Here is an 18201-nt window from a genome sequence, read left to right as displayed (position 1 = left end):
AAGGAGTATTATAATAATTTTAGTTAATTATAGAATGCGAGACATTATAATCGATTAAGATAGGTGTCATTCAATTGTCAAGCAATTAGAAGGGCATTATGATAATTTTCAAGGGATCATTTTCATACATTATATGAATATTAAAATTTAATATGTAATTATAAAGCAATTAAAAAAGATATTTTTGTAATTATGGTAAAAGAGTATTATAGTGTTCTTAGCTAATTATAATATGAGGGGTTTTTTTTATAATTATGATAGGAGGATTGTTATAGTAATTTTGATAAATGACGATAGGAGAGAATTTTCGTAATTATGATAGCAAGGGCATTGTATTAACTTTGACCAATTATGACAAAAATGGTATTTTAGTAAATATGTCAAGAGAGGCGTTACAATCATTTTAGTTAATCATAGTAAGAAGGGCATTACAATCAATTTGGATGTATATAATTTAATTGATAAGTAATTAAAATGACATTATGATTTTTTTAAATGGATTAGTTTTATATTATTATATGAATGTTAAAATTTAATGCGTAATTATGAAAACAATAAAAAAGGTAATTATGTAATAACGCTTAGAGGGTATTGCAATAATTTTGATCAATTATAATATGAGAAGAGGTAATATCTAAAGTAGTCAAAAAGGTAATTTTTGTAATTACGGTTAAAAGTTATTACAGTAATTTTAGCTAATTATAATATGAGACGTATTTTCATAATTATAGTAAGATGATATTTTCGTAATTATGGTAAAAGGGAATTATAGTGATTTTGACAAATTATAATATGAGGGGTATTTTCTTAATTATGGTTGTAGGGGTATTATAGTAACTTTGGCAATTATGGTTAAAGAGGTATTGTAGTAATTATATTAAGAGAAGCATTATAGTAATTTTAATTAACCATTGAAAAATGAGCATCATAATCAATTTAGATACATGTAAATCAATTATTAAGTGATTAAAAAAAAATTATGATCATTTTTAAGGGGATCAATTTTATATTAATATATATGTTAAAATTTAATGAGCAATTATAAAATAATAAAAAAGGCATTTTTATAATTATGCTTAATGGGTATTATAGTAATTTTGGCCCATCATAATATAAAAAAGTATTTTCGTAATTATGGTTAGAAAGTCATTATATGAAGCAATCAAAAAAGCTTTTTAAGGTAATTATGATTAGAAGGTATTATAATAATTTTAGCCAATTACAATATGAAGGGTATTATCATAATTATCATAAGATGGTATTTTCATAATTATTGTTATAGATTATTATAGTAATTTTGAAAAATTATAATATGAGGGATACTTTAGTAATTATAATAGGAGGAGACCTTATAGTAATTTTAGCAATTGATGATAAAAGTCATTTGAGTAATTATGGTTGTAGGGGCATTATAATAATTTTGATAAATTATGATAAGAAGGGCATTTTAATAATTTTAGTTAATCATAGAAAGAGGGATATCATAGTCAATTTGGATGCATGTAATTCAATCATTAAGAAATTAAAAGGGCATTATGATCATTTCTAAAGGAATTAATTTCGTATTATTATATGGATGTTACAATTTAATGCGTAATTATGAAGTAATTAAAATAGTATTTTTGTAATTATGCTTAGAGAATATTATAGTAATTTCAGCTAATTATAATATGAGTGATATTTTCATAATTAAGTCAGAGTTGCATTAGATGAAACAATTAAAGAAGGATTTTTTTTTTTTTTGGTAATTATGGTTAGAAAGTATCATAGTAATTTTAGTCAAATATAATGTGAAGGGTATTTTCTTAATTATGGTAAAATAGGTATTATAATAATTTTGGCCAATTATGGTAAGGGAAAAAAATGTGTGACATACAATCAGTATCAAGTAGGCCTTATGAAAAATTGAATATAAAAATGTTTTTATTAAATATTTTTTTAAAAAAATTAAATTCAAGAAAAGTAAAAAAGCAAAAATAAAAAAAGTTTTATATAAGTGAGTTTTAAATATAAAAAAACTTTAAAATATATATAATAGTAATTATATTTTTTAAAAGTAGTTATTAAATAATTTTAAAGAAAAGTAAAAAAAAAAAGTAAAAACCAAAAAAATTACATGTGATAACAAAAAAACACAGGATTGTAAACCGCACATCATTCAAGTGTGTTTTAAAAGAATAAAAAAATCTTAATTACTTTTTTAATTTAAAAGAAAAAAGAAAAAAAGAAAAGGGAAAAAAATTGGTATAACCCCATGCATAATAAAATACAATCTTTACAAATTTATTTTTGTAACTTCAACCAATTATGATAAAAAAGGGTATATTAGTAATTATGTTAAAAGAAAATTATAATAATTTTAGTTAATCATTGAAAAAGAGACATTATAGTCAATTTGGATACATGTAAATTAATTTTCAAGTAATTAAAAAGACATTATAATTATTTTCTAAAAAGATTAATTTCATATTATTATACGTATCTTAAAATTTAATAAGCAATTATGAAGCAATCAAAAGACCATTTTCATAATTATGCTTAAAAGATATTATAGTAATTTTGGTCAATCATAATATAAAATGATATTTTTGTAATTATAGTTTGAGAGCCATTGTATAAATTAGAGGGTATTATAATAACTTTAACTAATTATAATAAATCAATTATCAAGCAATTAAAAGGGCATTATAATCATTTATCAAAAAGATTAATTTCATATTATTGTATGTATGTTAAAATTTAACACACAATTATGAAGTAATCAAAAGACCATTTTTGTAATTATGCTTAAAAGTATTATAGTAATCTTGGTCAATCACAATATAAAGGGATATATTTTCATAATTATAATTGGAGAATCATTATATGAAGCAATCAAAAAGTTTTAAGTAATTATTATTAGAAGGTATTATAATAATTTTAACCAATTATAATATGAGTAGTATTTTTATAATTATGATAAAAGAGTATTTTTGTAATTATGATTAATGGGTATTATAATAATTTTTGGCAAATTATAATATAAGGGTCATTTTCTTAATTATGGTAGGATATAGTATTATAATAATTTTAACAAATAATGGTAGGAGGGTATTTACATAATTATGGTTATAAGGACGTTCTAGTAACTTTGACCAATTATGATAAGAGGGATATATTTAATAATTATGTTATGATATGTATTTTAGTAATTTTAGTTAATAATAAAAAGATAAGTATCATAATCAATTTGTATGCATGTAATTTAATCGTCAAGTAATTAAAACAATATTATGCTTATTTTTAAGGAGATTAATTTCATATTATTGTATGGATGATAAAATTTAATGTGTAATTATGAAACAATTAAAAATACATTTTTTTTGTAATTATACTTAGAGGCATTAAAATAATTTCAATCAATAATAATATGAGGGGTATTTTAGTAATTAGATAAGAGATGCATTATATGAAGCAATTAAAATCAGATTTTTTAGTAATTATGATTAGAAAGTATTATAGTAATTTTAACCAAAAATAATATGAAAAGTATTTTCATAATTATGGTAAAAGAAATATTATAATAATTTTAGCCAAAAACGGTAAAAGGAAAAAAAGTAAAAAAAAAAAAAACCACATGATATACAATTAGTATCAAGTGGGTCTTATGAAAAATATAAAATCTAAAAATATTTTTATTAAATATTTTTAAAAATTTTAAATTTGAGAAAAATAAAAAAAGTAAAAAACAAAAAATAAATTTTATAAGTGGGTTTCAAATATAAAAAAAAATCTTCAAAAAATATATATAATAATAATTTTATAATTTTTAAAGTATTTATTAAATAATTTTTAAAAAGATAAAGAAAAAACAAAAAGTAAAATTCAAAAAATAACTTGTAATAATAAAAGAAAATGAGATTATAAATTGTACGTCATTCAAGTGTGGTATAAAATAAAAATAAATCTTAATTATTTTTTATTTAATAAAAGAGTAAAAAAAATCAAAAAAAATTAATATAAGTGAATTTCGTACATAATAAAAATGCAATCTTTACAAATAAAATTTTTTATCATTTTAAAAAAATATTTTTTTTAATAAAAAGTAAAGAAAACAAAAAAAATGTTAAAAAAAAAAAAGAGACGTGACAGTGTAGCAGAATGTGAGAGTAGCATTGTACTCCGTACATTAATAAAATTAATCCTATAGATCCACCAATCAGTTAGTATGCTCACCGCACAAATTCTGTCTTTTATCACCTTTTTAAAATAAAAATTCAACTTTTACACCACTTTCATAAAAATTCCCTAAGTTTGTTGAAAAGAGTTTAGATTTTTGAACAAAAATACGAGTCAGGATTTTGTGAAGATTTTGTGGTTGACGTTAAGATTCGGTGATAATTTTCACAAAACTTTAAAGAAAAATAGTATTTTTTAAGATAAAAAATCATAAACAATAAATATTAATTCTTATAACTTATATTGAATTAAAGTCATTATCATTTCTGCCGTTGATCCGAATAATAAAATCAATATATTTTAAAATTTTATCAAAAATTATATATAAATTTAGATAAATCATAAAATATATTTTACATCTGATACATCAAAACGAATTATAAGATGTAAATTTTTATATTTTATAAATATTTGATGTAAAATAAATACATAAATTATTAAATTAAATTAAATTTGTTATTTATAAAAAAAATTCTCGAAAAAAAAAATCTTGCCGCTATTTAAAAAACAACATTTTTTTTTAAAGAAAATGAACAGAGAACAAGACAGGTAAAAAAAAAACTGATGACGGTACACACCAGCACCATTTTTCATTTGCAGAAAAGCAGACATAAAGATTGAGATAGTAAATTTCACGCAAAGAAAAAACAAATCACAGATCCATTGACCAATAAAAGTACTACGCATCCTTCGAATCCACCCACCTACCTCAATTCTTTTTCGCTCTTTTTCGAGGAAATAAGGTAAAGAATGGAAGGCGGAGGACCACCTCAGCCGGCGGACACAGAGATGGCGGAGGCAGCTCAGCCGCAGCAAACTGACCCACAACACCACCAGCAACATCCGCCGCAAATGGCTGCCGGGATGGAGAATATTCCGGCCACTCTTAGCCACGGCGGCAGGTTTATTCAGTATAATATATTCGGGAACATTTTTGAGGTCACTGCTAAATATAAACCCCCTATTATGCCTATCGGTAAAGGCGCCTACGGCATCGTTTGGTAACTCTTTTCTTCTTCTTCTTCGAAGTATCTATTTAATTTCACTCAATTATTTGATTGATTTTTGTTGATTAATAAATTATGATTTTGTTAATTTTATTTATTTATGTTTTTCAATTATTTGGGGTTAGTTCTGCATTGAATTCCGAGACTAATGAACACGTGGCATTAAAGAAGATAGCGAATGCCTTTGATAACAAGATTGATGCAAAGAGAACTCTTCGTGAGATCAAGCTGCTTCGTCACATGGATCATGAAAACGTCAGTCACTGGAATTTTTTTGGTGGTTTCTTTTAACTTGCTTTTAATTCAATTCATTTGTTAATATTTCTTTCTGTGTTTGGTTTTATTTTATGTTTTGCTGTTCTAATGTTGTTGATGACTATGTTACTCGGACTCACGAGTGAGTGTGTGATATGGGTGTTTTCAAACAATTTTCGAACTTTTTTCTTATATTGGGAGGATCAGAACCCCGTTTGCTTTTCCACTTTGAAGTGTTAGATATGTGTCCGACATAGGTACTTTTGAGGAAAAAGAGGAAAAGAGTTAGAGCAACATGGGAGTATTCACTCACCAATCATTGAATAAACCTTAGCTCGAGAACCTAAGGAGATTACAGTTAATAACATCTCAATGATTATTTATGAGCTATGCTCAGGTATTATTTCTTATGAATGGCTTATCTAATTCATTAGCATCATTCTTTTCCAGGAATATCCAAGCTTTGAATGGACATAATTAATACGTTTCTATAATTACCAAAGACATTGCATGTTCCTCATGCTATGTTGTTAATGACTAAAGAGGAGGGATTTTTATGGTAAGTATTAGTTTGTGCTATTGTACAGCATTTAGGAACCTTAAGTGAAGAACAGAAAGTAAGATCTTTTCTATGTCACCCTGGCAGTGTTTATTTTTCTTTTTTAGACGGGAACGTTGGATCATATTTACTGATAAAAAGCCTCAAAGCCCTCAACTAAAATTGTGCTTCCAAGTAAAAGAGTGTGTTCCATCTTACATGGCTGCGCTAATCTGATTATTAAATATAAAAATATCAATTTATAACAGTATAAGTCTTGTCTGGACCAATTTGGTTGTTTGGTTGTTCAGGTTGATGACATCTTTTGTTAGATTTATGTTTTCTAATGCTATCAGTAGTGATTTTTGTTTAAACGTTAGCTTACCATGTAAACCCTTGACATTATTTGGTTATAACATGTTCTTTCTTTGTGCTGATTCTTTTTTCTCTAGTTATGAATACACACAAAGAAACATAGATAGATAGATAGATAGATAGATAGAGAGAGAGAGAGAGAGAGAGAGAGAGAGAGAGAAAGAGAGATATCTTTTTTGGTATCATTGTGAGTTAGTCTCATTTGAATCTTTTTACGCAGGTTGTTGCAATCAGGGATATAATTCCACCACCCCAGAGGGAATGTTTTAATGATGTTTATATTGCATATGAGCTGATGGACACTGACCTGCATCAGATAATCCGTTCTAATCAAGTTTTATCAGAAGAGCATTGTCAGGTTGGAATATAGACATTGGTTGCTTTTTATGATAGAGTCATATTCCTTAAATTACTAGTTAAAGATTTTATGGTACAGCTATTTCCAGTTGACTGTGTTAATTTTTTCTTAATTTTTTCCCATCAAGCCAAGCTGGTTAGCCAGTACAGGGCTTTTCTTCTTCCTAATCACTATATCTTCTTACCTCACTGAATTGGTAATATTAGCTGCTATAAAAGCAATCATTACCCATACGTTACACTTGACAAATATGGCATAAAGAAATTTCTTAGGCTTTTAGAGAGCTAATTAGTGTACCTCAAGCCTCTAATTGTCACTAGTTGGTAGTTGATGTGGGAAAGCATGCAATTTAGGGTTTGAAAGCAAATATCTATGTTTATTGGAGGGGAAAAAAAAAGTGAGTAAATATGTGACAATTAAGGTTTCTTAAGGAATATGCTATAGTATTAATATTGGATTGAGAAGTTCAAAGTTTTGTGAAGTAGCGTAGATGCTGCCTCGTGCCCATGGACAGTGACCTTGATTTAAAGGTTACTTTTAGGGCCAACTGATGAGGGTTATTTTATGCTGGGATAGATGGTTTTGCTAGGGTTCAACTACAAAAGAAAGGCTTCAGGGTTGATTTTAGATCTGCATGATTGTCGAAATTTAAATAATAAGCAAAAAAGAAAGACATCATACTATGCTCCCCTTGATTTTCTTAGGTTTCAAGTTTAAGGTACCAAAGGCTTCATACCTAGGGTTAGAGTTGATTCATACAATTCCAAAGAAAGGCATAATTGCAAAAAATAAAGTAACCCTTAAACTTGTCCTCATGTAAATGAATATTTTATTTATTCACATAAGCAGAGTTCTAGTAATTTTAACTCTATGAAAAATTTGTGTTCTCAATAGGAAACATTGATTAGAAATGAATAAATGACTAAAAGCAACTCATGTCTAACGTAATTGATCTATACATAAGGAATATTTTTCTCTTTTTATTTTCCCAAATTTAACATTCTTAATTTAAAATTTGTCAAAAATATTGTTTGCTTTTGTTTCCAAATGTGTTTTTTTTTTGCTTTGTGCTTCCAGAAGGAAAAACCAAGTAACAAAAGCAACAACTGAACGGTACCTAAGTTAATTATAGTGCCCAGTTTTAAGGGTTACCATTTGAGCCTTAACATCAAGTTAACCTCGTTTCTTTGTGCTTTGCAGTATTTCCTTTATCAAATCTTACGTGGGCTGAAGTATATACACTCTGCAAATGTTCTGCACAGGGATTTAAAACCTAGCAACCTTCTCCTGAATGCTAATTGTGACTTGAAAATATGTGATTTTGGACTGGCCCGTGTCACCTCTGAAAGTGATTTTATGACAGAATATGTTGTTACAAGATGGTACCGTCCACCAGAACTGTTACTAAACTCTGCAGATTATACTGCAGCCATCGATGTATGGTCAGTGGGTTGCATTTTTATGGAATTGATGGATCGGAAGCCATTATTTGCTGGAAGAGATCACGTGCATCAGCTGCGATTGCTTATGGAGGTAAATCTTTTTTATCCTCGAACCAATTAAAATTATCTAAAATACAAACAAATAGGTTGCTAAATAAGATGCTGTGAGCATTTTAGGGAAAAAAAATGGTAAACTAAAAAATGCTTGTAGTATTTCAGCATGAATAATGAACTTTTTGCCTTGCAGCTAATTGGCACCCCATCAGAGGCTGAGTTGAGGTTTTTGAATGAAAATGCTAAGATATACATTCGGACACTTCCTCATTATCGCCGGCAATCTTTCACTGAAAAGTTTCCAAATGTCCACCCTTTAGCTATTGATCTTGTTGAAAAGATGTTGACATTTGATCCCGGACAAAGGATTACTGGTGAGTTTGTAGCAGAATAGAAGTTTCTCACTCTCTCTCTCTCATGGATATGCCTGTTGCCATGCAGCACATCATTTACTATTCAGTGTGTGTTATACTTCTTCACAATTCTCTTACAAAAGTTTGCCAATGCATGCAAAATGGTCACAATTAGGTTAGTTGTCATTGTCTTGTTGTAGCAGATACCATGTTGCAATGTCTTCGTTCTGAGTTGGAACTAATGTAATTCTACTTCCTATTTGTTGCAGTTGAGAATGCACTGGCTCATCCCTATCTAACGTCACTGCATGATATAAGTGATGAGCCTGTGTGCATGACCCCCTTTAACTTCGACTTTGAGCAGCATGCATTAACTGAGGAGCAGATGAAGGAGCTAATATATCGGGAGGCACTTGCATTCAACCCAGAATATTTGCAGCAGTGATGAGTCATATGCCATTTATTGATTGTGGCTTTGATCATTGTGGTTAAAATGCTTTAGTTTTCGGTGAGTGATTTCTTCCTGTATATATGTTCCATCCAGAACAGGATGGCTCTTGAATTGAGATATTCAATCATGGGCAGAATGCAGGGAACAAAAACAGTTGTATTGGTGTTTGTACCGGCTTTCTTGATTTCTTTTGGTGTTATATATCTGTTGAATCGAGCCAACTTTTGACTCTCATGTTTTTTTCTTCCCCACTTAAAAGACATTCATGGTCGAATGTAGCTCCTCTTCTCGTACAGCCTCCTCCCATGTAAGCCACCTGTCTCCGAAGCTAGGGTAAACGAACAGTTCGTTGTTTATGTTCATTTATCAAGTTTAGTAAATGATTAAGAACAACATTTAAACATATGTTTATTAAACAAACAACCTCAAGTTTCATTAGGTAACACCTCTGCATAAGATTAAAGCAGCCAGGTACAAGAAGCGTCCGAAACTGACTCAAGGCAATGTTTTCACAATTAAAACTCGTCAATGGCCATTCTACTGATGATCAATTGTGTCATGTCGTATATTAGCAGTAATAGATTTGAGTCTAAAGGCCAACTTCAGAGTAGCCTATAAATGTTTTTTAATGCAAACGGTCAGAGAGAGAGCGAGTGATTGGTTAAAGAAATTTAACAGGTTTCAACAAACACATGTCATACAATTCATCGAAGTGCAGGACTACATGTAGAAATGAAGCAGAAATCAAAAGCCAACTAAAATAGAAAAACAAAGGAATTAAACATATCATTACAAGCTCTTAATTCAGAAAGGATGGAAGAAAAATCATTTTCTACTGCAGGAATTCTGTATCAAGTACACAAACTGTATTTTTATCATGCCATTAACTCTTCAAACTCTCAAAAAATCTTGAAAGTGGCACAGGACCTTCAGCTGCTTCATTATCAGTGCTTGAGTTTTTATTTCTTGATTTCTGCTTCTTTTTCTTATATCCCTTAGACTTGGACTTTGATCGTCTTGGTTCTCTCTCTTCATCATCACTAGAATATTCTGATGATGAACTGGAGGAGCTAGAGTCGGAAGAACTCCGCCTTGAACGCTGCATAAGTCAAGGTTTAACAAGTATGCTTCGGTTTACATTTTCATAATAACAATAATAATATAAGGGATAACACAATTTGGTTCTGTTTCAGACTATGCTTCTATCCTATTATGGGTCCATAAATTTCAGCTATATCTGATTTATGAGACATCAAAAAAGTCCAAGCAAAACCAGAAAGGTTCACCAAACAGAATCACACAAACAATGTTCTTAGCATACCGGATAAAAGATTCAATCAACTATTCATTTTATCCTCTCCTCCCATATGCACCCTCAAAGACAGTGTCCAGGTAAACCATGCCAGCCACCAGTCCATCACTCCACTCTGACTTCAAAATATGTCCAAACTTTTCCTAGCCTTTCCCAGCCTAACTCAAAACACAATAAGCCTAATAAACAGAAATCAAAAGAAGATTATTCACAAATTCCTTCAACTTAGCCTAATGACAGTAATATTTGTTCTTCACTAAATTTTCACCTAGAAATGCTGCCACCTTCCTTGCTTAGAGGATCCATCATACACTCCAAGGCTGTCTGTTCCTAATCTTGCCTCAAACACTTACAATACGAACTCAACAACTTATTCCTCCCAACCTTGAGTGGCTTTCTCATAAATCAAATGTCATTCCTTTATTATTGCCTGCTCATCACAAGTAGCCAGAAATCAATGAATTTTTTTTTTTTCTTAGCAACAGACAACTGATATGGAAATGACACTTTCAAAGAGCTAACATAATTCCCACCATAAACAATGCCATGGCAAACTCTTCCCCACAATCAATAACCTCAACAGTCACATAATAAGCAAACTCATCCAACCATCTGACAGTTTAACAATAGATTCAGTACTCAGTAAAACCACATTTAGTCACCATGAGTCTCCTTTACGTGTTATCTCTTTAAACTCCAAATCACCACATCCACTTCTCAAATTGTCAAGTTAAACTTTCAAAACTAGGGAAGGCATCAGCAAATATAGTCCTATCTCAAACAGAAACTATTGTTATTGAAATTTACATGCAGAATATAGAGCTCCCTTATGACAGGTGAGTGATATAGATGCAAAGCTTAAATGGTGGTTGTAATCTCATCATCGATAGTACGAGAAAAGAACTAAGATAGCTTGCATATTAAAAATTAAAATCTCAACTTCATCATACTTTCATTTCACATGCAAAGCATAAAATTTGAATCATAAAGTTGTTAGAAACTATATGTACCTTTCTCTTTTTGCTGCTGCGCTTCTTTGCATCTTTGTCTTTTCGATCTGCAATGAAGTCAACACCCTTAAAGAGCAAGAAAAAGAGATAGTAACTATAGCACATGCATGAAAATAGTGGCCTCTTTAAGGACTTTTACACATACCCTTTTTATGGCTAGATTTACTACTGGAGTGGTTTCTACCACGTACAAGCTTGTGAGCCCTTTCAGCATCTAGCTGAGCTCTATACTCTCTCATCATTCGATCTGTATCTGCTTCTAATTCCCCCTTTCTCAATGCATCTTCCTAGCATATGGACAAAATAAACAAACTGATGTTACAACCCACCTTATGAGTCATTTTGTTTATCAAAATCCAATAGACTGCTGGGCTAGCAATGCAATTTCATGACCAGTCTAGTCCAGAGAATAATCCTATGGTCATCACATTTAGCAAATCAACAAATAACTTCAACACAGAAACTCCTTCCAATTTAAGGGATCTCTGCAGCAGCTTAGTGCCTCATCTGTATTTTGTTTAATATCAGTCCAATGTAGCTCAGTTGCAGATGTTTGAAACGAGTATCATTATGGCATGGTTGTGATTAACTAATAATGCTATTGGACGGTATTATGGCCAACTAACTCAGTGACAAAGATTTAAAAGCAAAGCAGCAAGCTTCTCCAAAATGCACAAAGGGCTAAATTGATAAACTGCTAATATAGTTTTTTTTTTTCTATACTGACATTAATAACATAATTATTTTGAACTAATAATTAAGGAGAAAGCACGTATGTTTTGTGGATCATTTTTCAGAGATTTAGTCATCTGAATCACTAAGTAGATAAATTTTTATACAGAAAAGAAGAAATAGGAACTCAGTTGATTCTTAATGATTTGTCCCACATATACATTTGCATATGCTTATCTAACAACAGAAACACACAATTCATTTGGTATGCATCTTTATACGATTAAATACCAATTCATAAATACCTTAGCAAATTTTACAACAAGTCAAGATGACAAAAACAAGGCGGAAATATTGTATATCTTACCTTTTGTTTCTTTTTAAACTCTTCCCAGGTAACCGTGTGAGAAGTTTTAAGGCTGGCCAACCGAGCAGCATGCCACTCTGGTGAATGAAAAGAACCATCCACCTGAGATTTTCCTCATCAGAAAAGCTCCGGAGAACGAAACTTATTCAGAATACAACTAGCACATTGGATAATCCAATAAAAGTCTAAAATCTAATTACAAAAAAATTTTTAAAAAAGGGCAAACTTTTTTCATCAAAAATCAATTTGTAGCCAATGTTCTTTAAGTTCTTCATCAAACAATTCAGAGTTAGCGAATATAATAGCTATCAAGCAACAAAAGGACTTAATAGTTATAGACCAAAAACAAGTTCATAATAATTACAATGATTGCATACTTAAAGAAGCATAAGACTTATTACACTGATTTGTAACCTAGAAATAAGAAAACATAGTGATGAATTCAAAACCATAAACTAACTCATCATCAAATCAAGATTAGAATGATGTAAAACAAAATAGAGAAAATTTGTTTGAATATGGAAGGGTACAAACCATGCCATCATCGATCTCTTCAGGGCCAGCAGAGTTAGAGCCAAGCCTGGCTCTTTGCATAGCCTTGTAGGTTTGGTTTTTCCCCATTTTCAGAAATACCCAGATTAAAGAAACCCCGGAAAATCGAAAGAAAGAAGAAAAAGATTTTTTTTTTTTCTGATGTTTAAGGTATTAAGGGTGAAAATCCATATTAAAGGAAGAGAGAATATAGGGATTTGTACACAGCAAAGAGACTGATTTGGGAGAAAGGAGGGATGGAGGGGAATCTCTAGTTTTTTCGTTTTTCTTTTTTTTTTCTTAAAAGTTAAATGAGAAAATTTTAATTATTTATTAAAAATTAAAATAAAAGGAAATAAAAAAAATTAAACATAATAGAGCCAAAGGTATCTCAAAGGATTTTTTTTTTTAGTAAGATAAATTTGAAAATAAATAAATTATTTAATCTTCGTATTAACATAAAATTAAATTATAAATTATGTATTTAAGATAATTTTAATAAATAATTATTAATAAAATTTAAATTCAAAAAATTTTTATTAAAAAAATTAATTCAAAATTAAATAGAGTTAAATATTATAAGAAAGATAAATTTTTTTAAATTTATTTTTTTATTTACAAATTTTAAAAATAAAATTTTATTAAAAAAAATCAAATTTTTTATCATTTGAAATAATAAAAATTAATATTTTATTCTTTATTTTATGAAGAAGGTATCTAAGCCACATCAATCTCACGTCATTGTTTAAATGAGCTAACTGGCATAACTATATTTCATTGGCAGCGTTTTGATTTTCTGATTTTAATTACTATCTTTCATCATCAATTATTCTTTCCTCTTTCTCTTTCATGTAAAAAAAATCAAAATCCCTACCAATTTTTTATATTGCCAAAACTAATTTCAAAAGAGACAACTTGCGAACTCTTTTTTTATTTTTTTTCAAAACTGCCATTCTAGCCACACAAATTTATTAAGAGTTACGGGCTTAGTATTTAATAGGTAAAAGATTAAATCATGTTAAGGAACCTTGTGAAAAAAGAAAAATAGAGGCGGGCTCTTCAATAGTTTTTACCGGCAATTTGGATGGTAGTAAAAAAATAAAATCGTCAAGTTGTTACGGTAAAAGTAAATCATTTAATAAATTTAAACAGGTACTAAAGAATTAACAAATTCAAAAATAGATTAACAATACCCTGGCCATACATAATTTAAATCGGGTTTAAATTATTTGATTTTATCTCTTTACGTGAGAATTTCTACCTCTTCATGAGATTTCGTCTCTCTTTTGGTGAAAATTTTTTTTCTCCCTCGTTTATTTTTGCTTCTTTCGTCATTTAGAGTCCAATCTTTACAATTTTTCTATGAATCTATTGATGTTTAAGGATAAGTTTTGCTCCAAGTCGTATTGTTTCTTCATTTTTTTCACCTTTCTTGTTCAGTTCGTCTTTTTTGGAAAATTGTGAGCTAAGATTTGCTTTGACAGGGTGACAGAAGATTTCCACTTTTGTTATCATAATTTCATTTGTCATTCATAATCGATCGGACTCGGATCTTCTTGCGATGGAGGGGGATTCGGAGATTAATCTGGAGTTGGGAAGTAGTGAGCTAATAAAGGAAACGCAGTTTACGTTAGTGGGAAAAATATTAACTGACAAGTATCTAAACAGGAGAAGGGTAATAGGAGTGATTCAAAGCATTTGGCCAATTAAGAAAGTAAGTGGTGGGGTAATAGTGAAAGTACAAATTGAGGAGGATTCTTTCTTAAAAAAAAAAATTTCAACTCTATGGTGCATGGTAGCTTTGATAAAGCATGTAGGGACAGACAAGAGGCAAAGACCCGCAGAAACTGTTAGTGATTTTGGACTAATTCGTTTGGTCTTTACTCTTACAAGTGGATGGATTTCAAGGAGACTTTGGAATTATGAAATTTATCATCTTTCTATATTTCAGAATTGATTTTGTAATAATGCAAAGGCCTTTTGTGATTAATAAAATAATTGGGTCAAAATTGTACATTATTACATACTTTTTTTTACACCCATTGTTATGAAATAACTTTAAATGATAGTAGTTTTATTAACAATTGAAATACTCATAATTAAACCCACTTTTGGATCAAATTTCGAACCAAAGATGAAAAAGATAAATCCACCGCTCCAGCATGCTCGGTTAGTGCCCATTAGCCTTTATTTTTCGCGACATTCAAAATTTGTGGCATGAAAGCTTACCTTTCACGTTCTTTTTAGTGACAAAAAGAGAATTAAATGAACACTTTTTTTCTCAAAAACAGAAGAATAAAATTTTGTTCAAACCTTTTTTATTGGTGCCTTTTTCTCTTTATTTTCTCAAAAGCCTATGAATATTCTGTCTTTTCGGTGCCATTAAAAAATTTTAGATAATTTTATTTAAAACATAGGGGTAATATGGTAAAAGCAGGATGCTCGGGTAATACTTACAAGGTGGAGAATTATTCTCATTCTATCTGATCCGAAGGATGACTGAGAGTAGCCCGTGCGGCCCGAAGACCAAGAAACTGAGACGTGTCGTTTTTCAAGCATTTGGGGATTACGCGAATCACGGGTTGGCTTTTATGCACTCATTCTCGTCTTTTTGAAATTTGTACGATGCCATCGATTCTGTTCAGCTGGTGTGTTTTCACCGACATCTTTAACGTCGTCGTTTTTGTCCCTCTTTTGCACCAGGAAGTTTTTTTATTTTGTTTTTTTTTTTTTTAAATAAAGGATCTTTTATTATACTTTTTGCATTGCAAAATTCAATGGTTACCAGCAACGTGCTATGACGAATAAAACCACATTTGGATTCTACCGCGGTTGCGATGTTTGTAATCGCACCATTTTTTTATTTGAATAACAAACGTGTTGTGGTTCATCGTGGTATAGCTCGAGTCATACACTGGCCTCTTACAGGTCTAGTGGAGAAACGCAATTTTCAATCGGGATTTTTTTTTTCAATTTTAATCCTCTTTTCTCTTTTTTTTTTTTTAATTTTTTTAAAATTTTGTTTTACTTTTAATCTTTGTATTTAAAAGTTTTTACAATTTATTTTTTGATAAAATCATATTATTTTTTATTATTTATTACTTGATATAAAAATAATTTTTTAATTATTTTTATTAATTTATAAATATTTTATAATTTAAATTTTTATTATATATAAATTTTAATTCAATATCCTTAATAATTATTTTTCTTTTAACTATAATTCATCTTATTCTTAGCGTTGCATTTGCATTCAATTATATATTTTTATTATTAATTTTAATTTTATCATTATAATAATTAACCTTATATCTCTATTATTTTTAATTTTATCATTCATCTAAATGGATTCTAACATTGTAATTTTTATCAATTAGAAAAAAGATTAAATTAAGAATAATATCAAAATTAATGGTAAATTTAGATATTATGATGTCGAAGTTGTATGAATATAATAAATAAGGTTTATTATGAATTCATTAGATATAAACAAATGAAAATAGTTGCATATTTGAAAATAAAAAAAAATACTTTTGAATTTAGGCACTTAATTTAATTTATTTTAATCAAATTTAAGTGTATATAATTTTTTTTAATTAAAAAAATCTATCATACCTTATTTAAGTTCCAACACATTAATTTGTTATTGTGAGAAAACATTTAGTTACAAATGATTGTATTTTGTAAACTGCTGATTGTAATCTATATATATATCTGTATTCCTAAAATTGAGAATTTGTATATCTAGAATTAAGGACAGAATATCAGGATAGATAATTCATTGATTATAGGGATTAGATTTAGAAACATTTAGTTTTCTAGTTTACTCTCTAGTTAATTGTATTTAAATCTATGGTGTTTGTATGATTCAATACACAAGTTTTCAATATATTCTCATTTTTCCACATGGTATCAGAGCTTTAGACTTTTCTTGGGAAGAAAAATTTTTTCAGCCTTCATTGTTGAATTTTTTTAGGCCTTCATAACCAAACTCTGTTAAGTCTATCATACTTTTATTTTTATTTTTCTTTTTTGGCCTTTATTGCCTATACTCGTTTCAGTCCTGAGAAAGGTAATCATGTCAAAAATAGCAGAATCTGTCGTTACTACTCGATTTGGAGAAGTAACAATTGATCAAACCACAGGGAAACTACAGAATATCCAAGCTGCATACAGATTGAATGGAAAAAACTACTTGAAGTGATCTCAGTTGGTTCAAATCTTTCTAAAAGAGAAAGGAAAATTGAGCCATCTTCTTGGCACTGGTCCTGAGAAAAGAGATCCAAAATTTAAGGCTTGGGATGAAGAGGATTTTATGGTTATGTCATGGCTATGAAATTCTATGACGCCAGATATTAGTGACACTTGTATCTTTTTGTCCACGGCCAAAGACATTTGGGAATCAATTCGTCAAACCTATTCCAAAATTAAAGATGCTGCTCAAGTCTATGAGGTAAAGATCAAGACTGCAGCTCTCAAATAAGGGAATAAGTCAGTCACAGAGTATACTATTCTTCTTAAAAATCTTTGGCAAGAGATGGATCACTATCGGTGCATAGAAATGAAGTGCAGTGAAGATGCAACAACTTTGAAGAAATTTTATTGAAAAAGATCGAGTGTATGATTTTCTTGCTAGACTGAATGTTGAGTTTGATCAAGTCAGAGTCTAAATTCTGAGAAAACAAGATTTGTCTTCTTTAAATGAAGTGATATCCATGGTTAGAGCAGAAGAGGAGTGATGCTTGACAGTGTGCATGTGAAGGATCTGCTATGGTCTCTAATGGTGGGAATAACCAAAGCTTAGAACAATTATCAGTCAGTGAGAATGGGTAAAGTGATTCGACTAAAACTTTAAATCGCGACAATCTTTGGTGCACCTATTGCAAGAAGCCAAGGCACACCAGAGATTGTTGCTGGAAACTACATGAAAAACCTTCAACTTCAAGTAAAGAATGGGATTATAAAAGAGGATAGCCAAGAAATCAAGGACAAGCTCACATGACTGCAATGGAGTTAAACCAGGAGAAGTCTCAGGAACAAAGAGAGTTGGATAAAAAAGAGATTGAGAAACTGAAAAGCCTATTGAAAACTCTTGAAAAGGTTACTGGTGTATGCTCCTTGGCACACTCAGGTAAGGACTCTAATGCAGGTAAAGTCTCTAATTCTCATGGATTAAATGTCTCATATAAGTCCATTAAGGGTTCTTGGATCATTGACTCAGGAGCCACAGACCACATGACACTTCTTCACAAAAGTTT

General features: G+C 29.6%; 2 protein-coding genes and 1 long non-coding RNA gene across 3 annotated transcripts; 1 reads left to right on the top strand and 2 right to left on the bottom strand.

The window, feature by feature from the left end:
- Window positions 1-4749: 4749 nt before the first annotated feature.
- LOC111279269 (mitogen-activated protein kinase homolog MMK1-like) lies at window positions 4750-9285 on the top strand. The gene is made up of 6 exons (XM_022866257.2): window positions 4750-5219; window positions 5351-5480; window positions 6614-6751; window positions 7952-8284; window positions 8441-8621; window positions 8870-9285. The coding sequence occupies exons 1-6, from the start codon at window positions 4969-4971 to the stop codon at window positions 9043-9045; spliced, it is 1209 nt and encodes a 402-aa protein (XP_022721992.1). The 5' UTR covers window positions 4750-4968; the 3' UTR covers window positions 9046-9285.
- A 427-nt stretch (window positions 9286-9712) lies between these two features.
- Window positions 9713-13245, bottom strand: LOC111279270 (uncharacterized). Its single transcript, XM_022866258.2, has 5 exons — window positions 12947-13245; window positions 12413-12514; window positions 11519-11660; window positions 11374-11420; window positions 9713-10150 (listed from the first exon to the last, which is right to left on the bottom strand). Exons 1-5 carry the CDS (start codon window positions 13031-13033, stop codon window positions 9935-9937), a joined length of 594 nt encoding a protein of 197 aa, XP_022721993.1. The 5' UTR covers window positions 13034-13245; the 3' UTR covers window positions 9713-9934.
- LOC149510908 (uncharacterized) lies at window positions 10333-10767 on the bottom strand. The gene is made up of 2 exons (XR_016334845.1): window positions 10632-10767; window positions 10333-10542 (listed from the first exon to the last, which is right to left on the bottom strand). It is a non-coding gene; the product is annotated as an uncharacterized LOC149510908 (long non-coding RNA).
- Window positions 13246-18201: the final 4956 nt, after the last annotated feature.

Source organism: Durio zibethinus, chromosome 27 (assembly GCF_047325235.1).
Source record: "Durio zibethinus cultivar Kanyao isolate XHJ-2024 chromosome 27, ASM4732523v1, whole genome shotgun sequence".
Classification (NCBI taxonomy): Eukaryota; Viridiplantae; Streptophyta; class Magnoliopsida; order Malvales; family Malvaceae; genus Durio; species Durio zibethinus.
This window is presented reverse-complemented; position numbering and strand designations above follow the sequence as displayed.